Raw genomic sequence first — 25621 nt, 5'->3', positions numbered from 1 at the left:
CCCCTGTCTGCCCCTCCCTCGCTGCGAAGATGGCGCTCTCCAGAGTGTGTTGGGCTCGGGCTGCTTTGTGGGGTTCGGAGGTGCCCCCTGGACTATATGTCGTCCGAAGGCTGCAGTTTGTTCGCTCTGGCCTGACCTGGGGGGCCCCTCGGTGAGGGACTTGGAGAGAGAAAAACATTTTTGACGTTCAGGCCCTACCAGTGTCTCAATATTGTTTGCATGCTGTCTTAATTCTCAGGGTTCCACGCCCTGGCCCCTGGATTTTTATTTTTCCGCTAAGAAGTCGCACCCATATCCCTGCTAGAGACCTGGCTTCCTGACCCTCTCAATTCTCAGCGCCGGGTGTTGTCTGAATTCTCCACGTGTCCTGAGCCTCCCTTTTTCGGCTCAAGATTTTACTGCTACTTACCTGGATCTCACCTCTCTGGCTTTAGCCTGCTGCTCAAATTGTCCCTCAGGCCTTCTGCTTTCTCCAAGCTCACCACTCCCCCGACATCCATTCTTGTCTGGCTTCTTATTTGCCTTATCTGTTTTTCTCAGTCTAATTGCTTATCTCTCCGTGATCTCAAGATCGTCCTTGGATTTCAGAAGTTTCAGGTCTTAGCATACATTCTCTGAAGCCTGTGTTTTACGTTTACCCCGTTTACCCCTGGGGAGAAGCGGCTTCCAGGTCTGGTTTCCAGATAGTCTCTTTCATCTTCCTTGTAGGTCTTCAAAGCTTCACCTTTCTCCAAAGGCAGATGTGAAGAGCTTAATCTCTTATGTGGTGACCAAGACAAAAGTGATTAATGGGAAATACCATCGTTTCTTGGGTCGTCATTTCCCCCGCTTCTATGTCCTGTATACAATCTTCATGAAAGGTAAAGACAAAACTAAAATAAAAATCCATTGGATCAGCTCTTGGGCAGTGTCAGAATAAGTAAGATCATTTCTGGCTCTGCATGGGGGTGTGAGCTGGTGTGTCTTGTGTTTCATAAATGCTTGAGCATTAAACTATTTCTTATAAGTTAGAGCTTCTTGAGGATGTTTCTAGAAGGGTAATTTGAGAAACAATTTCTCACAACACTTAGGAGGAATATAGGTATTTTTGCACTTTGCTTAACCACACATCTGCCTATAGTAGAAATTATTTGGCATGCACAGGGCAGAGATCCATAGCTGCACAGACCTGCCCTGTGATTTATCAGTTCACTTGGCTTGTAAGAAAATGTGGTTTAATGTTTGTCACAGATTTCTCCTTGGTGGCATGTTGTGAAAAGAGCACTATATGTACTTGGTTTCTGAATGCTTCAGTTAAAATCAAAACTCTGCTAGTTACTAAGAGATGGTATAATGTCAAGCATCCACTCTGGAGCCAGACTGCCTGGGTTCAAATTCCAGCTTGTCACTAGCTGTGTGATTGTTGCTTGTTACCCAACCTCTCTGTTCTTTGGTTTTCTCATCTGTAAAATGAGGGTAGTAATATGAACCTACCCATTGACTGCATGGTTATGAAGATTAAATAAATTATTACATGTAAGCTCTTTAGGATCTGATTCATAATAAGTACTCAGTAAGTGTAGCTATAACTATTATACTCTGTACTTCTATTGTAATACCAATTATAGTTAACTTTCACATTGTCAGCTCTGCATATTATCATAATTACTACTAGCTTCATGGACTTGTAAAAGCTGTACAGTGGAGATAAGAGTGGCTGCTTTGCTCCCCAGTTTATACTAGAGTCAAATGAAAAAAAAAAGTGAAAGCATTTTGGTCGTTTGTTTTTAAGCCTTATATTCTGGAAATTTTTAAACATACACAGAAGTAGAGTAATATAATGAACTTTCATATTCTCAACCTCACTTCCACAATTATTGACTCCTGGCCACCAGTCTTACTTATTTATACATTGGCTTTCTCCTGTATTACTTTGAAGCTAACCTAGATATTATACCATTTCATTTATAAATAGGAAAGCATTTTTAAAAACTAAAGTCCTAGATCAGTGTAAGGATTATCTTGGAGAGAAAATGCAATCTTAGAAGTGTGTTGAATTCTAGTAATTATAAAAGTGTTCTAGAGAGGAAATAAGTTAATATCTGGTTGAGAAATATACAAGATAAATTGAGCAAGACTTACTGAGGTTAAAGAGCATTGAATTTTTATTTTAAAAAGGGAGTGAGTAATGAACCAGAAGAGGGAGACCATTCCCTGGTAGATCACAGAACACCAGCTTGGCAGGAAGAGAGGTGATACTCTGGGGGCAGAGGTTGATAGGGAGCAGAGGTTGGCAGGAGGCAGAAGGGAGAAGGATAAGAAATGAAATATAGGTCAGCCTCACAAGAGTTTCAGGTGACCTAGTTTAAAGCTTTGATTTAGAGTAATGTTGGGGAGGGAGAGACAAGTGTGTCTTGTTGGTGAACGTGGAGCAAAAGTGTGTGGTAATCAAATTGGGATAACGTCACACTCTGTCCTCTCCTTTAATGAGGCAGGATTGCAGATGTTCTGGGCTGATGCCAAAAAAGCTAGAAGAATAAAGACAAATATGTGGAAGCATAATATAAAGTTTCATCAACTTCCATACCGGGAGATGGAGCATTTGAGACAGGTATGCACCAAGGACAGCTATCCAGAAGTTCATGGTGAGATAATTAAAGTTAACCCAGATCTCAAGTTTTTTCTTTCCTATTTTCTTTACTACTGACCAAGCTGTTGCCCCTTGCCAGAAAATCAGATCATTTGGCAGAATCAGTTCATTTGTGACCACCGCCCCCCGACCCCAAACACAGCTCCATAGAGTTTTTGGCACACTTTCTGGATAAAAGTTGTGAACAGTAAAATCCAGTTTGTTTCTGAACATACAAAAATCTGCACAGAAGGATCCAGAAGACAGCAGGAAAGTAGTATTTGGTGATGACTTGATGGTAGATTTGAAGCTGAGAATAACAATCTAGGACCTATTCTGTAGATCAGGAAGAATTTACTGAGGGATCTGGTCTAACGTCAGGCCCTGTACTAGACAGAGTTTGGAATACAAAAGTGAACAGACAGATCAGGGCTTTTGTCCTTAAGGAACTTGCCAACCAGAGGCAGATAGAAATAACCTTGATCTTTATCTGGGCTAAAATAGAAGTTTACCGCATAGTGGGGTGGAGGGATTGTCCATTGTATCAAACACTTGGGTTAAAACTGCATCTGTGTTTATTTCTGCTTAGTTTCGTCGAGACGTCACCAAGTGTCTTTTCCTAGGTATTCTTTCCATTCCACCCTTTGCCAACTACCTGGTCTTCTTGCTAATGTGAGTACAGAGTTCTGTCTCCCCAGCATGTTGAAGATATGTAGATTTTTTAAAAATTAGAAATTAAGAGCTTTCCATTTCAGAATCTAGGCAGAGGTTGTCAAACTTCTGCTCCAGTTTTCTCATTAGGCCAAAGTTCATAAAAGCCACCTAGGTTACTGGAAAGGCTGTAGGAGTAGGTGTCCTGGCCTCTTAGCTGTTCCTGTGTGATGTGAAATAAGATAATGATCTTTTCCATCATCCCTAGAGGCACAACCCACTCCCTGAGAGGCATAGCAACTTGGAACGTTTTTTTTTTTCCCTTCTGGAGAAAAGTGCATTTCTTATTCTGATAATATCAATCTTTACTACTTTACCTTATATCCAAAGATGACAGTTTTAAACCATGACCTTACATGATATGCTAGTTATCTATTGCTATATAACAAGCAACCTCAAAGCTTAAAAGCTTGAAACAGTCAGCATTTTCATGATTTTATGGGGCAGGAATTTGGGCAGGGCTCAGGTGGGTAAATGCTTTTTCTCCCATGTGGTGTTGACAGAGGTCCCTCGGTAACACCTAACTGGTGCATGGACTAGTCAGGACAGTCTAAGGTCACCCGTAGGCCTGGTGCTTTAGCAGAGATGGCTTTGGAAGACTGGGACTGTCAACTCAGGTGCCTACCTGTGGCCTCTGTAGTGTGGTGGCTTCAGGGTAGTGGGACTTCTGACGTGGCCGCTCAGGGCTCTGAGAATAACTGCTTCAGCAAATAAGAATCTGCATGACCTTTTATAACCTATCCTTGAAAGTCACAAAGACTGACTTCTGTTCTATTCTCTTGGTTGATGCAGTCACTTGGATTTTAAAAACCAGGGACACTGGACTTCACTTCTCAGTGAGAAGAGTGCCAGGGAATTTGTGACCATGTTTTAAAACCACCACCTTTGTAGAGAAATGAATTAAAGAAATTCCATTTTGTATACACAAAGGGACTGTGAACAGTTTGAAGTTGTCGGCATCACAAACAGTGTCCAGCTCTGAAGCTCTGTCCAAAATAATGTTCTTAACATGGTTTGGCTAAAAAGGAGTCGTTTGTCTGATTGCTGTGTGCAAGGCTAGTCCCTTGCACTGTTTCCTTTTACATAAACCTCAGTAATGTTGCTTGCAGTTGGGCTTCATTGTATCTTTAAACCTTGATCTGACTCATTTTCAGGAAAGAACAGTAAGGTAGGGAAAAAGTGTTTCCATCTCTTCCTCCTAGCATTCATATCTGCTAAATGCTCTTAGTTCACTTTGAAAGATGCTAGTTGCAGCAAGTGACTTTGTGATTCCTTTTCTTTTCAGGTACCTGTTTCCTAGGCAACTGCTGATCCAACATTTCTGGACCCCAAAGCAACAAATTGATTTCTTGGACATCTATCATTCTCTCCGGAAGCAGTCCCACCCAGAAATCCTTTGTTATTTAGAAAAAGTTGTCCCTCTCATTTCTGATGCAGGACTCCAGTGGCATATGACAGAGTTGTGCGCCAAGGTATTCCTCCAGTTAACCCTTCCTGCAAACCAAGAATCTTATTAGATGCAATGTGCACTAAAACTAGGTAAAAGGGCTAGTCAGGACCTTCCTAACATCTACCTATCTCTTACCTCTCCCAAGATGCAACATGGTACCCATCCAGCAGTACATGATATCCTGGCTCTGAGAGAGTGTTTTGCTAACCATCCTCTGGGCATGGACCAGCTTCGTGCTTTGCAGATGGTGAGCACTTTGATGCTTTCTCTCTTCCACGGCCTCACCTCGCTCCAGGTCTTGCAGTAACACCGAGTTGACTTTCTCCCCCTATATTGTTGTGTCACAGAAAGCCTTGAGCCGAGCCATGCTTCTCACACCTTATCTGCCTTCTGTCTTATTGAGACACCGTTTAAAGACTCACACCACTGTAATCCACCAGCTGGACAAGGCTTTGGTAAAGCTGGGGGTTGGCCAGCTGACCGCTCAGGAGGTGAAGTCGGTAAGTGCTTCATTGCAGTATCAACCTGCAGTCCTTGGTGGGCATTCAGGGGCTGGGAGTTGCCAGGGAGCTCCTGTCTCTCTTGTTACATCAGAGTCCAGGCTCTTCATTCTCTCATTTCATTTCTACATCTTTTTTCTTGACTGAACTTGACTCATGGGAAGGAACTCCCCACAGTAATTTTGGTTGATGTTTCTTTTCTTCTGGTCCTTCAAAAATCAAGAACGCTACATTTTAGATCTACTGATTTATTGTATAGGCCTTTCCACTTCTCATCTTGTCCATCAGAGTTCATATTGCTATGGTGAAAGGTTTCTTGTAGGGTTGAGGTTTTAACTTATTTAGAGGGGATTTGGGATTCTTTGTGGGTTCACACTTTCTTGGCATACTCGCCCTGTGATAGTTAAGGGTTGTTTTCTCTTCTGAGTGGTATAGGCTTGTTATCTTCGTGGCCTGAATTCCACCCATATTGCTGAAGAGAGGTGTCGAACTTGGCTGGGAGAATGGCTACAGATTTCCTGCAGCCTGAAAGGTAAGACAAATCCCTACAGTTAATGCAACAAAAAGCCAAGTCATTTTTGTATTCTATTCTAAGGTAATTTGGGAGTTAATTATTAAATAGTGTGAGACCCTTATCTAACTTGTGTGTCTGATTGAAAGGGCACAGTCACTTGCCTACAGGCAGCTAATGAAGTAGACTGTGCAAGACAAGAGGGAGGGCTGGGGACTGTGGGAGTCTGAGCGTGAAGCAGGGTTTCTCAACCCTGGCACTGTTGATGGCTTTGTTGTGGGGGGCTGTGCTGTGCACTCTAGGACAGCACAGCGATATCCCTGGCCTCTGTCCACTAGATGCCAGTAGCATCCCCTGACCCAGTGCTAACAACCAAAAATGTCTCCAAACGTTGCCACGTGACTTGGGGAGGGAGTACAGAGCAGAATTGTTCCAGGACAGCAGTACTAGTCCAAAGGCATTCAAATTCAAAACAAAGACACTCACCTAGCTAAATGAAAAGTATCCGCGGGTGGGTATTAGGCCTGTGGGTCTCCTGTTTGGAACCTTTGCCTAGTTATTTTCTAAGCCTCTGAACATCAGGGTAGGCCTCCTAATCTCCCTGTGGCTGAGAAATGTCCCTTGAGGACCAGCTTCTACCAGAAAAATTCTAAGGGTGACAGTGGTGTTAAGTACCATTACCATTAATGAATTTTCTACTGCCATCACATGAGAATCAAGTAAATACAGATATATTTGAAAGAAAGCAAACCTGCAGGGACTGGAACCACGCAGTGGGACTTTGAGGACAATGGCCTCTTAGTGTCACACCTCCCTGCACTTGGCTTCCCGCTTCTGGTATCACATTCTGCACAACATGGTAGCTGGAAGGCGAACTGTTCCCTGGCCAAACCATTAGTGTTGATGGTGTTTTCAGAAACTGAGCTGTCCCTCTTGCTACACAATGTGGTCCTGCTTTCCATCAACTACGTTGGGTCAAGGCGCTGAGTGGACATGAAGTGGCTGGCATCGTCCTGCAGTCACAGCCCAGCAGCGTGGGACCAAACAGCACTTGTCAGCGAAGTCTGTGTGCACTGTTAGGAGTGTGGGAGATAGAGGAACCTGTGCCATGGGCTTCACGGCGTGGTGCCCACGTGGGAGCTGGAACTGAAAGAAACCCTCTTAGTGGGGTGGCTCATGAGAGGTGTCATCCCAACTTCCTCAGAATTCGCTGGAGCTGGCAGTAGCGTCTCTACTGGTCTTAACTGTGGTGTTTTAAGTTCAGATCCTAGGAGGCCAAGCTTTTGCCCCAGGAGGGAATCCTCACTTGGCCTAGGACTTACTTGCTGCTCTAATCTTCACAGCTGTTTTTGTTCAAGACATGTCCTGGCTGGTGAGGGGAGGAGCACTGCTTATACTGGAGCCTTTACATCCACGCATGTACTTGGATGCCCCCCTCTACACTTTGATATGACCAAAAATAGGGATTTGTTACTTCTGTTGTTCCCCTCACTGGGACTGGAATAACCACTTCCCGTTTTTCAAATCCTTTCAGCACTTTTTTTTTTCTGTAAGCGAGTAACTTACGGGAACATTCTAATGGAAAAGATAAAAGGAAATACAAGTGCTTCTTGACTTTCTCCCCAAGTGTTTACAGCCTTCACTTCCCTTGTCTTAATTTCTGGGCTGTACTACAGCCCCTGTGGATCTTAAACTCTTTGCTACCTCCACTGTGTTGCAGCGATCCATCTGTAACTGACAGTGGCTGCCTTCTTTGGTCCATGGACCCGTCCTGTTAAGGTACTAATCACTGCCCAGCCCCTGAGGTCTACACTGAGATAGTTAAATTGGGTTCAGCTTTTCTCTGTGTATATCAGTGACCTGTAGTAACTTATTGTAAATGCATGAAGCACTGTTTTTAAACTCAAGTAAAGACTGCCTGAAACCAGTTGATGGAAATTACTTACGCATCCCCCAATTACTAATGCTCCTTTTACAGGACTGACTGACATAACCTAACTAATGGAGAGATAATTGGTTGGATTAGAACCTTCTGATGGGATGGAAATAACAAAGAAACTGATGTGAAGTTGATGCTCTTGCTGAATTTTAAGACAGTAAACAGGAATATATATATATATATATATATATAAAGTCATGAAATTGAAAAGTGGGCCCCAAGAGTAGGGACCGAGTCAGAAAAGCTCCAACAGGGCAGATGGAGACTTGCTTCAGCTGAAGAGGAGCCTAAGGGCAAATGATGCAAGTGAAGCTCTTGATGCTCCAGAGAATGTTCTATTTTTCCACCATAAAACATCCCTATTGTTAACATTAATCCTTAACTGACCTAATTGGTTTTATATATAGTATTAGAGAAGCATCTTTTCTCTAACAAGTAACTGAATTGTGGTCTGCGAAGATCAAGAAGGAAACACCATACTTTTGAATATTTCTTTAATATTACATTTAAATATTTTCTTTAAATACAGCATTATCACAATGTAAAGGACCTAAAAGGCAAAAAAAAAAAAAAAAAAATTTTTTTTTTTTCAGAGAACCAGACAAGCTTTGGATTCACATTGAAAATACTACCTGTGTACAGTATGTGAGAAAGGAAATTGGAAAATATTAAGAGTTGTAATGAGTGACTTACCTAGATTTCTTTTATCCCACCTAGTCTAAGCAGGACTGAAGCTCTGCTTTTGTGGTCAGCAGCCTAGCCTTTCTAGCAACCATGCGCTATAATTCTGTCTGTCCAGCTCAGGTAGCACCAGAAACGAGATGGACTAGGTTGCAGAAAAGGCCCTTTGCTTGACAAAATTGTTAATGTTAACATTTAGCATTTAAAATGTTGGGACAGTTGAGTCAGAACTATAGTTAATGAAAGGAGGGATTTATTATCTTGGCAGTTGGCAATGAGTTTAATTAGTTTGAGATTCTTGGTCTGATCCCAAATGTCTTATTAAACAGGTGAATCCACTTCCTAGCTTAGGCTGGAGCCCTCCTAAGGAGGGAAGATATAGCACTCACCTTCCCCTTCCAACACAAACGAAAGATTCATCTCCAGAGTCAAATTCCCAACTAAACTTCAGTCTTGTATCTGAGGGGACCAGTCTAAGGTGGCGGAGTGTAGCTCAGTTGAGGATAGAACCTATTTCACAGGTGCTTAGGACTCTCTACTCCGTTTTGTGAGCCTAGAGGAGGAGAGAGACAGGGCCTATGGCTTATTTATTCACCTTCAAATATAAAACCAGCAAGAACAGGAGAGGCAGAATAAGTTAAAAGGATGTATCCATGTTGAATATAAGGCCTTTCAGGCTCAGTTTAGATTTGATAGGTGAAATGCTACTGTGATATACATAAAGGTTGTTTTCAGATACTGGGGCCATTAAGATCCCACAAGAAAAGGCATTATAAGCTAGATAAGTAGGAACAGTTACCTCCTCCACCAAAAAAAAAAAAGTTTGTACTTTGTTTTTTCCTGGTTAATAAACCATACCAGTACTGAAGCATGGTGTGAAGGATGCTAGTGTTTTGCTCCCTACTGCTGCCTCCCTCTTCAAACAGAGGCAAAGAGCCATAAAAAAAAAAAGAATGAATTAAAACAGAGGCAGTGATAACTTCACTAGTGAAAAGAATTCAGTGTTCAGTGGAGCACATCCTAGAACATAAGCTGGACATAAGAGAACAGGAACCATATCCCCCACTAGTAAAGGTACAAATAGAATCTGAGTTCCACTCTATAGACCTCAAAAGGTTACAGTTAGAACTTGACTTCTTAGAACCTGGGAGCTGCAGGAAGCATTTAGGAACTGGTTTGGCTTCCAATCTTTATATATCAAGATGGAGGGAGCCAATAAGCATTTGCAGTTCTTGGGATCAGTATGTGAATATAGTATAAGAACTCTAATCCTGTATATCCAAGAGGGACCAGGAGGGTAGACCAGAAAAAGGGAAAAAACAAAAAAGGTAACACAAAAACACTAGTTGGTGAACTTGCCAGATCCTACATTCCTTTAAAGCTTAATTTTTTGGGGGGAGGGGTGGGGAACAGGGCGGGGAAGAACCTAGGTGAAAAAGCAAGCACAGCACAAAGAAAGTCATCTTTCCAGACAGCAGCCTGTTCCTGCTGCCTCCTTTGGACATAGGTTAATGCTCCACATAGGCCTCCCATGAGATGTGTGAGCCCCAGATTAAAGCTGCCTGACGGAGCTGCGGTTAGATACATAGGGAAGACTGGCTCTTGATGCCACATCCCCAGCCAATCTAGCTCTTTCCCTTAGAAGGAAAAAGGACAAAGCGGGGGCAGAGGGAAAGACAAGTTTAACTCTAGTACCTAAAAACGTGTGAAAGAAACACTTCAAGTTAAGACCAGGAATCCCCAGTGTGGGGAACAGGTCACAGAACAAAAATGTCAAATATTAACTTATTTACCAAATAAGGGGGGTCAGGGAAGGCAGGTTTAATTTTTATATAAGAGATTTTGTACAGAAGCAGACACTTTCACCCCCTCCTCTCTAAACTCAACCAGCTGACAATTCCAACTGGATTACTACGATACACCAAAGTGGGATATCAGAGTAACTGCTGAGGAAAGTGAGCTTAACCCTGCCTGGAGCTCAGGAGAGAGGAAGGGGCTTTGTCATGCTGTTCAAATTGTCATGTTCTGGTCCCTACGTGAATAGCTGCTTGAATTACCCAGTTCCTCCTGTGAGATCCTAGTTCTTTGTTCCGAAGGCCCAGAAAGCTCAGGATGCAGCCTGCTCTGCTCCAAGACTCTGTCCCCTGATCGAGCTGGGGCTGGTCTCCTTGGTTCTGTTGGCCTTTTAAAAAATATACAAACAATCCTTTCCCACCCTTTCCCCAAAGACCCCAATAAAATAACATAGGAGCAGCAGCTGCTTCTACAGTTTTGTTTTTGAAATGGTGTTAGATAAAATAAGGGAATAAATAGAGAACGGGTACGAGGCAGTCTCCGTCCCTGCGTCACACTGCCAGAGGGAGCTCTAGGGCAGGCTCCTCCGGGGGCCTGTCCTCACTCTGCGGCACGGTCTTCTCCACTGCACAGCCCTCCTCACTGTCCGTGCACATGGGGAGGTTTGAGGGGGACCAGGAGGGGCGAAAGTCTTTGCTCTCAGGCTCCTCGGGGTTACAATCTTCGGGCACTAGTGCTTCTAGAGTGGATGTTTTCCCAACCTCTGATTTACAGAGGGCAGCTGGGTCTGTGGGGCCACAAGCCACCAGTGAGGTAACAGGGAGAGAGAAGACATTCAGATCCTTCTCCTTGGGGAAGGAGGATGGGACTTCTTCCGTCCCAGGCTCTCCTTTCACCCCCAGGACTGGCCTCTGCTCCACCTGGTAGTAGACCAGGGGCCCACTGTTCAAGTAGGATGGGTTGTTCACAGCCGAGGCAGTTGGGTGGTCCGAGTTCTCGGCAAAACACAGCACGGAGGAGCCCGGAGGCAGCTGAGCCTGGATGAGAATGGGGGCAGTGAGGCCCGGGCACAGCTCTTCCGGGACAGCCAGGGGCTCCTCCAGGATACACACGCCCAGGCTCTCGATGCCGGAGTCCAGGCTGGCACTGGAGCCGCTGGAGTCCTCCTCCGCCTTGAGCCGCTCCAGTTCCTCTGCGCTCTGCAGGTGCATCACTGCCGTCTCGTTCTCGGCAATGAACTCCTGGAAGTCCTGTGTTTCCGCGCCCGGTGCAGCTGCCAGGCTGCAGCTGGTGGTGGGAGAGGGCTCTTCGTCTGGGGCTGGCGGGCGGCTCACCTGCCGCTTGCTCTCCAGCTCCAGCTTCATGATGGTGTGGAGGTAATGAGTCCGGACCCGGATTGGATTGAATTCAATGCGCCCGGCCATGTTGCCACAGCCATCCCGGGAGCAGCCACATGGAAAGGACATGCGATCCACCTGAGGAGAAGACAAGGTGGTTGAGGCCAGATGAGATAGGAGACGTTAGCTGGCAGACACAGGGAGTCAAGAGTTTGAGGTCGTCTTAGAAGAGAAACAGCTGATTCAAAACATAACCTCTTGGGGGAGAATGAATACATGTATACAATGGAAACACGTATATGTATGGCTGAGTTTCTTAGCTGTTAACCTGAAACTATCACAACATAGCTAATTGGCTATACCCCAATACAAAATAAAAAGTTTAAAAACCTTAAAAAAAAGTAAATAACCTGCCCAGTGAGCTACCACACCACCTGCCTTTTAATTCCAGCTCAGCCACTAATTAGTAAGTGTGACCTCAGAAAAGTCATCTCTCTCCTAGGGCTTTGTTTCTTCTGAACAAAAAATAGACAAAGATCATGTCAAAGAGCCCTTCCAGTTAGAGAAGTCCAGAGAGAACTCTCTGAAAGCTCACAATTCTCAGAGAAACGAAATGCAGGGACCCTGAGACTCTTCCATAACTTACCTACTTTATTGAGAAAACAAAAGGCCAGGGCCCAAGCCTGTTCTTTGACAACAGGGATGGGAAAGGACGTAGAAGACCTAGCCAGTCTAAGGCAATACATTCTTGGGAAACTAGGCAAAAGTGCCTCTGTTTGCTAAGATGCTAGAATGATAGTTCAAACAAAATAACAGCCAGATTTTCCTCCTTGCTTCATTTTCCCCTGATGGTTGGCCAGCTTGGTTTGCAAGCAGTCATCAAGACAATTAACTTACACACCAGGGATATCTGGAAAAGATGCTTTCTACCTCCTCATCTCCCCTTTGAATTCTCCAGATGGAAAAAACCCCACACATACCAAAAATAAAATTAAAAATGTGAATAGACAATAAGTATGTACAAATACACAGTGTCTTCCTATGATATCAACTTCTGGAACTCTCCAGTTTTGGGGAGCAGTCCATTTCTTAGAACTATCCTCAGCTCTGTGTGTAACAGACCAATTCGTTATGGCATTTAGTCTGAAAAGCATTATCTGGTCAGACCTGTTATAGTTATGATACCAACCTGAAAATAAGAAAAGGTTAGGATAAATTCTACCCCAAGGACTCAGGACTGATAGCCTCAGTATAAAGGTTCCAGATAAATATTCTTTGCCATTTTGCAGTTGAGGTTTGTCTTCCAAACTGTCGATCAGAGGCTCTCTGGGAAACAATGCTTTCTATCTTTCAGGATGCTGTGGATTTCAGCCCAAATCTGATCCCGAGTTACAGATTGTGAGGACTATTCTGATTTTTATAAAACTGGACTAGAGGTACTATGAGGAAGTGTTTGTAGGATAAAATCTAAAGCCTACCTCAGTTCTTTGTTTCTGTTTACCTCAAGGAATCAGTCAGTATTTAAGGACAGCTACTAAATGTGAAACTTACTAATAACCCTGTTCCTCCAGGTGCTGAAGCTGCTTCTTATCATCTCTGAGGTGAGAGACACAGAAAAAAAATAAATCATCCCTATCTCCACAGCCTAAGAATCCTGCCATACTTATTTTCTTTGTTGGTGGAGGAGGGCTGTAGAACGAGGAGCACTCCCCCCTGCACAGGGACCCCCCCCCCCACATTCACTGGCACCCACACCAAACAACACCCCTGACTCTAGGGTGCCAGGGGTCACAGGTCACCTGTGGTCAGGTGATCACACTATGGTCACTATGCCACCACAGGTCAGGGAGGACTGACCTGGCATTTAATCCCAGCCTGGCTGCAGGCACATGCTTCTGGGTCACAATACAGTCGACAGTCACAGCCACACTCTTCCCGTGACAGGCGGATGGCTCGAAGTTCTTGCTTCTCTTCAGCATCGATGCGGTGGACCCCAGAAGCCCGCAACAGGGCGCGTCGCCGCTTGGTGGGCAGAGGCTGCAGGAAGAAGTAGTCATCCACCTCCACATTTTCCACATCAATATCTTCATCTGAAACATCATCCAGCGTCAGGCCGTCGGCTTCCACCGACTCCACCGTCCCGTTCTTGGTCAGCTGCCAAGAGACAGGAAGCAAAGTCAGGTGCCAGAGCGGTATCAGCAGGAGCCTCCTCACTGGGCACAACTAGAGCAGGTCAGGCCAAGTGAACCTGCTGCCACAATGCAGACATCCATGCAGCCTGTCCCAGCGCACATGTGGCTCCTGAGCACAGTAAACGGAGCTAGTGCAACTGACAAACTGAACTTTAACCTTTACCTCATTTTAATTAAGTATAAATAGCCACTAGTGTGGCAAGTGCCTACCCTACTGGATAGAGTCGGTCGAGACAATCAATCTAGAGCAGGAAGACAGGAAGCCTGTGTAGCGCCAACACCAGCCCATCAACACAAGGGACATCACCTTTCTGGCTCAAAGTTTCTCCAAATCTGTCTCACCTTCCCCCCCAGAAGATAATTTTTTCCCACAGTTATACCCTCCATTTCCAGCCTTGTGCCCCTTAGCTTCAGCTAACCTGCCATCTAATACATGGACGAAGAGAAGGCACTTCAATGGATGGATATTCCTTGGACGTAAACAGCCTTGCAAAACACCTGTTAGTTTGCACTCCGAAGGACCCAAAACCACAATTCTGGGAAGTAGCCACCACTTCCATCAAGGCCACCTATCATGTCTTTGTCAATGAACCTGAATCCTCACAGTCTGAGTAATCATCTGAGCATACACAGAAGAGCTTCATTTTATGGGGAGGAGAAAAAAGTAAGCAAGTTATCAATGACTATCAAGAAAGCCCTCACTTCCCATGGCCTGAAAGAAATACATATTTTTTTTTTTTTTTGGCCATGCTGCATGGCTTCAGGAATCCTAGTTCCTGGACCAGGGATTGAACCTGGGCCCTCAGCAGTGAAAGCACTGAGTCCTAACCAGTGGACCACCAGGGAATTCCCTCTTTCTCCCTTCTAATCCTTTTTATTTGGTTTCAAAGGAAAGCTGCATGTGAGGTAGGGTGGCAAATATAATACCGTGTGTACTCTGCAGGCAGGAATCTGGGTTCTCTGGCTAAGAAGGACAAAGAGGCAGGAAGGGCGATCTGAGTGGAAGGACAGGCTGAAGACAATTTGTGGCTGAATGAGTTCTGAAAACCCACTCGAGAGTTCAGGTAAAGAAAATGAGGCCTCGTGATCCTCAGGGCTCTGGAAACTACTGGCAGGATGAAAGCCAAGCTACTGGTGGGTTTGGCTCATTTCATCAGCCAGTAAGAATGCTGGTAAAGGAATAACTCCTGGGAGAGATGTGATGCAACAGACCCGGCTAATAAGCTACAAACCTGTTTATTCTGTTTGTTTGTTTGTGGGGAGGTGAGAAGAGGAATGAGAGAAATAAAGTGGTGCTTCTGGGGAACCCCACGTCTATTATTTCTGTTGCAGGCAGGCCAACTACAAGGGGCCTTCCTGCAGACCTGAGCATTGCTCCTGCCCATTTCACCAGGGTTGGCCTCCTCTGAAGCACCTCCCTCCCCTCCTTGATATCCTATCAAAGGAAAGAGATTAGAAATGCAGTAGAAAGAAACCATATAGATAGATAGGAGAATTGAATATAGCCTAATAGAAGAACACTTCAAATCAGTGAGAAAGATTCTAGTCATTAAATGGTATTGGGACAACTGTCTATTCTTTTGGGAAAAAAAAAAATTAAGTTAGATTCCCAATTCATACTATTTGTTAATAATGAATTCCATATGGATAAAAGGCCAAAGAAAGTAATAAAAATGTTACAAAAATTATAGGTACTAATACTGATGCAAAGCACCAGTGTTTTTGTTTTTCTTGATGGAAGTCCAAAGGGAAAACAAATATTAGATGGCATATGGGAGAGGCAAAATGTATGATTTTTGAGAACAGCTGCCTCTTCTATAAAGTGCTCAAGATAGGAAAGATTTCTAAGAAAAGAGTAAACTGGTCCAAAGTAAGGGTGTTCTCTTGACACAGAAGGAAAGGGAAGAAAGCCTTCGTGGCAAATGATGACAAGTTTATTTGCTCAGCTGTTGCTATAGCAGCAGGAAGGCGATAGGTCAGTGATGGAATTCCTCAGAGAGAAGACAGGGAAGCCTAAATGTCACCGTAGTTAGAAAAACAGGTGTAAGGTTTGAGGCGTGGACTGCGGGCAACAGACACAGAGCTCTCAAAGGGACAGAGCACTGAGATCTAGTTCATACACAACCTCTGTCACTGGTTCTTCAACGTTCCTGCATTGTGTATTTCATCAGGATTTCACCCATGACCCTGGAAATAATGCAGCCACCTGTTTTAACATGGGTCTGCATACTTTGAGCCCACAAGAAACTTGGCCAGGCCTGGAGCGGTGTTCTCCAAGCTCGGAACTAGGAACTCTGGGGGCAATATTTTGCAGACTGGTGGAAACCACAGCTGTGGAGTGCCAGGTGGTGCAAAGAGCAAATGTGGAGCTATTAAAGAGAAATCTGAGGTGGGTCTTCCAGCCCTGCTCTCCTCCTAAACTTGAAGAGCAGCATCAGACTGCAGGTCCAGTACCATACAAATCAAAATAACTATTTGATAATGTTATTGTTTATACATGAAAACCTATCATATCTAGAAGCAACGGGAGGTACAGAATTGGCAGCATCCATCCTTTCAAAGGATCCAAAAGATCCAACACCTGTTCTGTGCATCAAGCCAATGGACAATCATTTGATGAGAAATGGAGACACTGTGCTTCCTAAGGGTCCAGGGGTGGCAGACCTGAATGTCTTCAGGTAGTCATTCAAACTTTAAACACTGATAGATGGGGGAAGGGTAGGGAAGTCTAGGGAGTCTCTGCTAGACTCCCCACCAGACAAGAATAGTGTCTGGTGGGGAGAGATTTGATTCCAAATCTGAGATTCTTCATTAGAAAAATATGGAATCTCTACATACCAAAGGCAACAGCCCAAAACCAAACCAAAACAAACAAGAAAAACACAATAGACCTAGATGGTTTTCTGCTTTTTCTTGGCACAGGGGAAGTACCAGACCCCAGACCCCTTAGGCACCTTCATCTTCTTGGCATGGAGTTTCTCCTCCTTCAGGTGTTCACGAAGAATCTCCCGATGGTTCACCTCCTGCTCCTGAGCAAACTCACAGAGTGTGTAGCTGCGTACAGAGTTATGGCGCTGGGCCATGCCCAGCGAGCTGCCGCCCTGGCTGGGCACGCTGGTAAAACCCTGGCGGCGAGCAAAGTAGTACACAGTCACCTGGTCAAATCGCACATTTTTCCTCCGCAGCTGCTTCTGCCGCTTCAGGATGGATGTGGCTGAGAAGGGAGCACAGAAAGTTTTATTAACCCAGAGAGAGCCTGTTGGAGGACCTCATTCTTTCTCATCCATTTAGGTTCTCAACTCTTCTCCAAAGGTGCTCCTTGTACCTCGAAACCTTTCAAATCTTCAAACCTTAAATGCACAGTTGGAAAGGACCTTGACCATCACCAGGTCCATACGACTGCCTCCCGGCTGACTTCTGCCAAACAGATGACCACAAAAGCTATTTTTAGAGATCAGTTAGGAAGAGAACTGTAGGTAATCTTTTTGGGATTTAACAATCTACACAACTTCACTGTCCAATACAGCAGCTACTAGCCACATGTGGCAACTTAATTAAAATGAAATAAAAACTTAAAATTCAGGTCTTCAGTTACACTAATCACACTTTAAGCATTCAATAGCCACATATGGCTAATACCTACCATACTGGACAATACAGATACAGAACACTATCATAACAGAAAATTCTTTTGGACCACATTTTTTTGTTTTGGCCATACCACACAGGTTGTAGTATGTTTGGCCTACATGGGTTGTAGGTCAGTTTCCTGACCAGGGATTGAGTCTGGGTCACAGCAGTCAAAGTGCCAAATCCTAACCACTAGATCAGCAGGGAACTCTTCCTGGACAGTGCTGATCTATAGCAGTAGATGGCAAACTTCTTCTGTAAAGGTCCAGGTAGTAAATATTTTAGGTTTTGCAGGCCACAAGGTCTCTGTTACAACTACTCAACTCTGCTGTTGTAGCATGAAAGCCACCGCAGACACTGGGTATTGTGGCTGTGTTCCAATAAAACTTTACTTACAAAAATGGACAGTGGGCCAGATTTAGCCCACAGATAACCCCTGATTTGTAGAATCAGAAGTTCCTTCCAAGAAACTAACTGAGCTGTAAGAATTAAGAAGCATTGAGATGCACCAGTTGTCCAGCCAGTAAGCATTTACTTCTTGCTAGAGAGCTATAGTTTTGTGGAACTATATGGGATTCTGGTGGGAAAGGGTAAACTGGACTCCTCCTTCTTCAGTTTAATTTGACCCATTTTGGGGACCCAAAAACCACAACCCAAGTAAAATTAGCTGGAATAAATCCCACTTAAGTCTATGATATTAGAGCAATGAGGTCCTCCAAAGAGCAAAATTGAGCTAAGAGTGGGAGAGATTATGACTAAGGACAAATCCCCAAGCTGGACAGAAGCTGTCGTGAGAGCTGCAAAGGGCTCCAATGCTTGGGGGACTTGGGTGCAGGCTGGGAGGAGTGGCTCACTCACGTGTGAAGCTGGCAGTTGTAGGAGGATTGAGGCTGTCACAACTGTCGGCACTGTCACTGCTGGAGATCTCATCATCGGAGTTGGAAACTGATGAGCCCACATCCACATCATCAAACTTCCTCTTGAGACCCGAGCCCGTGAATGCATCCATTGGTTTCAAAGGGGTTTCCTTGCGGGAGCCCACCACGTCGGCCCCAAAGCCCCTGCTCACCAGCAGGTAGCCAGGTGCATTAGGATTCTGCCCAGGGGAGAAGAGGAATCAGCACTCCTGTCCTGAAACAGATCGCTCCCAAGTCTATACACACGGCTCTCCAAGTGCAGAAAGTAGGCCCCTGACTCACTAGCACGGACATCTGCTCTCTCGAGACGAGGTCGTATCTTTACTTATTCCAGTCAGCACCCTCCTACTTCTGTTTCTCTCTAGCCCCTCCAGCCTCAATCACTCTTAGAATAATGAGATGAGTAACAGCAGCACCTTTCCCAATGGAGTGAAGGCCTTTGGTTCCAAGCCAGCTGGGCTCAAGGCTTCATTAGCCCTGGGATAACAGTAGTGCTCTTCTGCTCGCCCAGGAGAGCTCTCCATGGGGCCCACAGGAAGGACTGGGGATCCAAGAGAGAATTAGGCTATGCCTCAACCTATACTAGATCCAATTATTTTTCTGGACATATAGCCTGGCATTTCCCAAAGTGTATCCACTAAATAAACTAGTTCCACAGATATTAATTAATAGAGGCCTGGGGGGTGTGTGTGTGTGAGGCGGGGGTGTCAATGTGCCTCAGTTTCCTCCTCAGCAACAACTGAATTTTTATAGTATCTGAAAATTGGAGACAGGGTTGGGGTGGGGGGCTTCCCTGGTGCCCCCAGGTAAAGAATTTCAGACAGTAAAGAATTTGCTTGTATGCCCAGGTTCAGTCAGTTTCAGAGAAGCCCCTGGTGAGCTACAGTCCATCAAGACTGAGCGACTAACACACAGCCACCCACCCCACCCCCCAACACACACACGATATTAATATATCAATAGCTTTTACATGGAAATAGGGCTGCTGTGTCAAAATACTTAAGAAAACTGCTTTTACGAAGACCTTTTAGAGACTTTTATTATGTTAAAGAACCTGGTGAAGGGTGAGAGGAAACAGAATGCAGGGCTTCCATGCATCTGTAATCCTTTGTTTCTAGAGTATCTCACAGGGCAAAGGATTCGAACACACTTTGGGAAATACCGCTGTAGGCTTTCAATTTCAAAGTACACTGACAGGGAAATGCTTTACCCAGATCTTCACAAATGTAAAGTGTCTCACCAGGCTCCTGAAAAGGACAAATTAGATTCTAAAGAATGGACTGAAGGGGGGTTGGGGTGGTATGGGGGAAGGAATGGACTGAAGATTAGAAACTGCACTGGCTTCAAAACCCAGACTCTTTCCCAATTGCCTGCTGCTCCATAAAACTGGGCTTGGTTGACCTACCATCATCCTCTCTGCAAGGAAGACTTCCCTTTACAATCCTTGCCCTCTATAAAGAAACTGGCAAGGGCATGACAAATAGCAAAGAAGTGACGATTTACTCTGGTTACGTTATTACGGCAGGCAGTGTTTTCAACATGCTGCCACACACCAAGGAGTCTGGGATAGTCCATCTCTCAGGGACAAATCTTTCTCCTCCATCTTTGGACTTGAGTTCCCGAGGATACGAATCTGCTCAGCAGAAACGCTGTCAGAGCCAGGGCCACATGTGATGATGTGAAAGCTCCCTGCTCTGCCTCAGTAATGCCAGAATCTCCCCAGACTATGATCTCACTAGTTGCTAATTATGCAGCAGGAATAACAACACTGCCCAGAAAGCCAGGGCTGCATGACTGCAGAGCAGCTCCCCAGAATATACTGTGGTGTCAAGAGGTGCCTGCTACAGTGCTGATTTTCTAGACTGTGTTTTGGAAGCAATTTGCCTGCTCTTGGTTCAGCTCCACAGTTAACCAGACCTAATAAGTACTTTAGGTATTTCTTAATTTACCTAGCCAGATCTCATAAAAATTCAAGTCACAAGATGCACCTAAGAAACCTGTCCTTCACAGGTCTCAGACCAGCACATTCCTGAAATAAACTGGCCAGAAAGAAAAAAAAAAAAAATTAAGTACTAGATACAAATTGTAATGAAATTTAAAAATGAGCCCAAAGTATCAATTTTGTTCTTCAGGTTACTGATCTTAGGAGATCACATTCTTAGGACGTGATCTTGGGAGGTCACATTCCTAGGACGTGGGTAAGAATGGAGAGAGCCATGGACTTTTATTTAAGGTTAAGATTTCAGCTGGGCTTAAAGACGCCTATTAACTAACAAATCTCATCCCATTCTATTATTGAAGGAGGTGAGACCCTTGCTATGGAGTACTTATGGGGGAGGAATAAAAAAAGAAAAACAATGTTGACCACTGAACTCAATATTTCCTCTCCACCAAAAATCTTATTGACCACATAAAAAAGCTTACTTGAGCTCAAAATCCTTCTTAGAAAGGGCTGAAGTCCAGCTTCACTTTTAACTGAGAACCAGTTAATACTGCTACTAGGAAAGTGCCTTGTTCCTAAGCCTGAAGGTACTTATCAGTTCAGTCAGTCAGTCGTGTCCGACTCTTTGCGACCCCATGGACTGCAGCATGCCAGGCCTCCCTGTCCATCACCAACTTCCGGAGTTTACTCTAACTCATGTCCATTGAGTAATAGATTTGTTTTTAAATAAAGTTTTTAAACAAGTCTTATTTACTTATTTATATTTTCTTGGCGGCATCCTGTGGCATGTGGGATCTTAGTTCCCCAACCAGGGATTGAACCAATGCCCCCTGCATTGGAAGGCAGAGTCTTAGCCACTGGACCACCAGGGAAGCAAATGTGCACTCCTGCCCTCTGTTCTGGTGTCCCTTTGCTTCCAGTAGTGTGGGTTCCTTCTGAATGTTTCTCCTTAAGCCCTGCATGCGATTGAGTCTGGTCCAAGATGGTGTTTTAATATAATCCTCCACTGTCTTAACCAAGGTGCCCCCAGGGTATCTTTTCTCTTCAGGTCACTTTTTGTGCACTCTGGGCAGCTAGGATTGCTGGCTGCTTTCTCTATTCTCTTTTTTTCTACGTGTTCCTCACTCCCATTTCTGGAAAAGAGGTTTCTGGGCAATGATAGGAGGCTAGTGAGAAAGAAGAAAAAAAGATGCAAAACCTAGGAGGAAAAATATTTTCCTTAAAATCTGAGAATCATCTGAATGGCTATATATGTAAGTAATGTGCACACTGACTGAGCTCTCTTCACCCTACCCAGGATATTAGCATCACTTTTTCTGCCGTTAACCCATTCTTATCAAAAAAAGAAAAAGAAAAAAAAAATCCAACAATTCTGTCCTGGGAACCAATATAACTTAAAATTTCAACCCAGCTTTCCTTGTCCAGCTCTCTGGAGTGAACTTGACTTGTGAGATAAAGATGTCCACTGGGCACCAAGAAACCTCTCATCCACTTCCACTGTGGCCTGAAGAAATCCTTCTCTGAAATAGCAATAACAACAATGGGTTCCACTTTTCAATTTATCAATTCAACTTCCTTTCCAACCACAGTTAGAAATCAGTCATCCCCACCTCTCTCAACTATTTATTCTTTGGCAGAGGATCAATGCCTACGTTCAAGAAAAACACTTCTAACTTATATTCCAGCCACTTAACCCATATGGAAATAATCAAGGTGAGACTGGAAATGCAGGTCACAACTGACAGTTAACTGTCAAAATGACCAACTCAAAGAATAAATGCTTTTGGAGAAAATAATGCAAACCTCTATAAAAGCTTTTGTGCCATTAAAATGAAAGGTCAGCTGACACTTTCTAGCTGCATGCCTTACTGCCTTTTCTTAAGTATTTCTGCTAGTAGAACATTTCCCAAAGGTATACAAAATAATTCAGATCCACAGTATATCGAAGAGATTAGGCTAAGTATTAGGATCAACCTTAATAAGATGACCAGTGCTGTTTCTCCTTTTACAAAATATTGTGAGCTGCTCCTCAAATACTATGGATTTTGTGGCTCCATGTGTCCTTGTGATAACCAGGATCATGAACAAGGTGCTCAAGTGAAAACATCTTATTTGAACTAGGTATTTCAAGGAAGCTTTCCCCCTCCAACCCTCACTCTCTGGTTTCATCCCTTCACTGACACACGGTTAGAATCTGGCTTTCCATGTCTAAACCCCCATCCTATGAAGGACACGAGATCTTTGTGGGAGAACTGGAACGTGATGCTGCAGGACCCATGAACTCTCAAGGATATCCAGTCATTTATAACTCTGGCACACATCAACATCCTCCTGGCTCTGGACATTTGCAAAATGTAAAGTCGGTAAAAGAAAAGGAAAATATGAATTAACTATGGATTTACCTTGAACTGAAAACTCTAAGACAAGGGAACACTGTGTCTCTTGGGGTAACTTCTAACGTTTCATACTGAAGAACCGTGTATGTGTCACATTGCCACTCTAGTCCCTTTAAAAGGATGAATCAAGACCGTGGCACTAAAAGGAATGGATGGCAGTAGGCTGCGTGTTTGGGCCTGTGAAAAAAGACCCAACTAGCAACTAGGGCAACTGATGCTTTCGTTTTCCCACACAACGCCACAAAAAAATGGGAGACCTCAGGAACCTGGGTTGAAAAGACATGTCAAGTCACCAGTTCCCCTTCATGGACACCCCCGCTGAACCCTTCAGCGCTGGGGCACCTTTTCACTCTGACTCCTGCTAACCTTCCTGCTCATTCCAAGCGTCTTGCAGACCCTATCCAGCTTCCCATCCTTTCTTGCCTGCTACCCACAAATTCCCAACCACTCCTCCCACATTTTCTTCTATTTTCCCCCTCCCCTTCCTTCACTTCCCTCCGTCCTACATCATCTCCACTCCATTCCGAACTCAACCCGCAATCCGAATTCCTGCCGGCTTCTAAGCCGCCAGTCGGTCTCCCTTAAGCTGCCCCCGCAGTCCGGGCCCGCGTCCTCCGTGCCCCTCGCTCCCACGCCTCTCCCGACTCTTTCCCTTCCCGGCGGCGCTCTAGCTCCCCGCCCCCCGACCGCTGCCGTCCGTGCCTCCCTCATTTCTGACCCCTCCATCCGCGCGGCTCTGGGTTGACCACTCCTCCACAGTCGCCCGGGGGCCGATCCCGAGAAAGGACGAGGAGGCACCCTCCGCCCCCCAACACTAGGCCCATTACCGGCTCCGCCGCAGCTGCCTCCTCCCGTGATGGTCTCTCCCGCCCCCGCTGCCGCCGCCCTAGCCCAAGTGGGAAGGAGGGAGGAGAGAGCGAGTCCCGGGGCCGCACAGACGGTCTGGGAGTTCCCAGGGCGGCAGGGCGGGGAGGGACGGTGGGTGGGCAGGTCGGCCGGCAGGCGGCAGAGGGCGGGCGGCTCCGACAACTCGGGCGCCCCCCGGCAGCAGCCGCCCAGAACCGCCCCGGCTCCGGCTAACAATAGGCTCCGGCCGCAGCGCTCTACCTCTTATAGGCGCCGGCACGTCCGAACCGTGCCCCGGGGCATGCTGGGAAATGGAGTCTACGTGCTAGCCCTACGCCCAGCGGCATGCCGGGAGTTGGAGGCGGCTACCTGCGCAGAGCCGAAACTCGCCGGCCGACTCTGGAGGCGGCGATTCCGCTGCAGCCTGGGAAAGCGAGTTTGACGCCGCTGCAGCCTTTTGAAGTGGATGAGGGGAGACCCTCAGCTCTAGATCTTCGATGACTAAACAAATTCTGGTCTAAAACTCCCCTTTTCCTTTCATCAGGCCCACACTTACAGGTCTAAGGAACGTAATCCCCCCTTATCCTCGCTCAGGGGATCTGTCTTAAGCAGCGCGACGTGCTGCAGCCTGCCCAGGGTATAAAGAAAAAAGAAGCAATGCAGAGTAATCTTCAGTGTGTATTGATGGATTGTTTTCTTAACACAGTTTTCTTACGTGATTTCTGATCTTCACAATTTTGCAACTCATTTTTAAAACGGAGAACGGAGACTCAGAAATCGGAATGTTGTACGTCATTTGCCAAGGACACCCACTCTTGGTCTTGTCTCACTCAGAATGGAAGAACAGGTCTCTCCTTTGACCTGTAAGGCCCTATAAGATATAGGTGAATCCTCTCGCCTCACCAGCCACCATCCTGTATGTCAGCTTGTCTCTGACTTTTCCCCTCCCTTTCTCTGTTTTAACTGCCCTGGCCCACTAGATTCTTTGCAACAGGACAATCATGCTCTCATCTCAGGGCCTTTTCCCTTGAAACACTCTTTCACCAGCTAGACCCATACTTACTTCTTCACTTAATATTTGCTCAAACGTCCCCTTATCAAAGACACTTCCTTAACCATATTTCTAAAATGGGGCTTCCCAAAAGTATCTATCCCCTTGCCCTATATTTCTTAAGTATTTACCATTTGACATATATTTGTCCTTCAGTCTTTTATCAATTGAGTAAATTCCATGAGAGTAAGAAGTTGTTTTGTTTACTGTATCCTCAGCACCAAAAACAAAGCATGGTATTTGGCATTTAGGAGCTTTTTATTTATCAAATGGATGGATGGCAGGATTTAAACTCTGGTTAGGCTGGTTCCAAAGCTTGGTGCACTTACATTGCCACCAAGAACTATGAGCCAGATCTACTGGGTACCAAGCCATCTCAGTTTTAGAATTGAGAGGTTAAGTGACTTGGAAAAATGCCAAGAATTCCACTTCTATCCCCTAGGTGATATAAGAGACTCTGAGAGACCAAGAAACAATACTGCAAAATGAAAAAAAAAACCAGATCACAAAAATGTAATCCTTAGAGTACTGATCCTTAGACTTCCTTAGACTTCCCTGTAGCCCACCCAAATGGTAAAGAATCTGCCTGCAAGGTAGGAGACCAGGATTCAATCCCTGGTTGAGAAGTTCCTCTGGAGAAGGGAATGGCAATCCACTCCAGTATTCTTGCCTGCAGAATTCCATGGACAGAGAAGCCTGGCGGGCTACAGTCTGTGGGGTCGCAAAGAGTTGGACATGACTGAGTGACTAACACAGTCCTAGAGTACTGATCTTCCACCTATCTGCTGAAGTTAGGCATGATATAACATGTAACCAACAGCATGAGACCTGGAGCCTGACTACAAGCCCCAACTCCTCTTACTAATGGTGTGACCCTTGGCAAGGTAGGTAACTTCCCTGTGCCTTGGCTTCCTCATCTGCAAAACGGGGATAAAAGTATGTATCTCATAGGATTTTGTGGAGGTTAAATAGTGGTATAAACTGTTGACAACCTAGTGTGACATAAATGTTCATATGATTCTGTTTTTCCTGGACACACAGGAATCAAAAAGGAAGAGAAGACCCCAGAATGTTTAGAGTCAGTGGAATGAGTAACAAAAAATAGCCCAAAGGCCA

The 25621-nt window shown here is 45.1% G+C and overlaps 2 protein-coding genes across 22 annotated transcripts; one reads left to right on the top strand and one right to left on the bottom strand.

The window, feature by feature from the left end:
- Positions 1-9: 9 nt before the first annotated feature.
- LETMD1 (LETM1 domain containing 1) lies at positions 10-15029 on the top strand. Of its 17 annotated transcripts, XM_081592415.1 has the most exons (10): positions 21-151; positions 709-860; positions 2475-2590; positions 3198-3280; positions 4605-4791; positions 4915-5016; positions 5117-5269; positions 5705-5801; positions 13103-13132; positions 13476-15029. In XM_081592415.1, the coding sequence occupies exons 1-9, from the start codon at positions 30-32 to the stop codon at positions 13129-13131; spliced, it is 1041 nt and encodes a 346-aa protein (XP_081448541.1). In that variant the 5' UTR covers positions 21-29; the 3' UTR covers position 13132; positions 13476-15029. The 17 variants fall into 17 exon arrangements, with proteins under 17 accessions (XP_081448546.1, XP_081448541.1, XP_081448540.1 ...); XM_081592420.1 differs by lacking the exons at positions 13103-13132; positions 13476-15029 and adding an exon at positions 6697-7707 and having other exon boundaries at positions 10-44; XM_081592414.1 differs by lacking the exons at positions 13103-13132; positions 13476-15029 and adding an exon at positions 8313-9268.
- CSRNP2 (cysteine and serine rich nuclear protein 2) lies at positions 10659-23750 on the bottom strand. 5 transcript variants are annotated; one of them, XM_081592389.1, is made up of 6 exons: positions 23436-23692; positions 21620-21732; positions 18212-18449; positions 16678-16937; positions 13389-13685; positions 10659-11669 (listed from the first exon to the last, which is right to left on the bottom strand). In XM_081592389.1, the coding sequence occupies exons 2-6, from the start codon at positions 21698-21700 to the stop codon at positions 10746-10748; spliced, it is 1800 nt and encodes a 599-aa protein (XP_081448515.1). In that variant the 5' UTR covers positions 21701-21732; positions 23436-23692; the 3' UTR covers positions 10659-10745. The 5 variants fall into 5 exon arrangements, with proteins under 5 accessions (XP_081448515.1, XP_081448518.1, XP_081448517.1 ...); XM_081592392.1 differs by lacking the exons at positions 21620-21732; positions 23436-23692 and adding an exon at positions 23716-23750; XM_081592391.1 differs by lacking the exon at positions 21620-21732.
- Positions 23751-25621: the final 1871 nt, after the last annotated feature.

Source organism: Giraffa tippelskirchi, chromosome 4 (genome assembly GCF_054371585.1).
Source record: "Giraffa tippelskirchi isolate mGirTip1 chromosome 4, T2T-mGirTip1v1.2.pri, whole genome shotgun sequence".
Taxonomy (NCBI): domain Eukaryota; kingdom Metazoa; phylum Chordata; class Mammalia; order Artiodactyla; family Giraffidae; genus Giraffa; species Giraffa tippelskirchi.
This window is presented reverse-complemented; position numbering and strand designations above follow the sequence as displayed.

What these genes read in the sequence shown, in the direction of transcription:
- CSRNP2 (XM_081592388.1), bottom strand. Translation starts at nt 18,794, where the DNA reads ATGGAGAGCTCTCCTGGGCGAGCAGAAGAGCACTACTGTTATCCCAGG. An exon ending in TACAACTGCCAGCTTCACAC is followed by an intron (nt 16,938 to 18,211) that starts GTGAGTGAGCCA and finishes CTCCCTTCTCAG; the next exon opens with CCACATCCATCCTGAAGCGG. An exon ending in AGGCTGGGATTAAATGCCAG is followed by an intron (nt 11,670 to 13,388) that starts GTCAGTCCTCCC and finishes TCTTCTCCTCAG; the next exon opens with GTGGATCGCATGTCCTTTCC.
- LETMD1 (XM_081592411.1), top strand. Translation starts at nt 30, where the DNA reads ATGGCGCTCTCCAGAGTGTGTTGGGCTCGGGCTGCTTTGTGGGGTTCG. An exon ending in CTGACCTGGGGGGCCCCTCG is followed by an intron (nt 152 to 708) that starts GTGAGGGACTTG and finishes TCTTCCTTGTAG; the next exon opens with GTCTTCAAAGCTTCACCTTT. An exon ending in GTATACAATCTTCATGAAAG is followed by an intron (nt 861 to 2,474) that starts GTAAAGACAAAA and finishes TTAATGAGGCAG; the next exon opens with GATTGCAGATGTTCTGGGCT.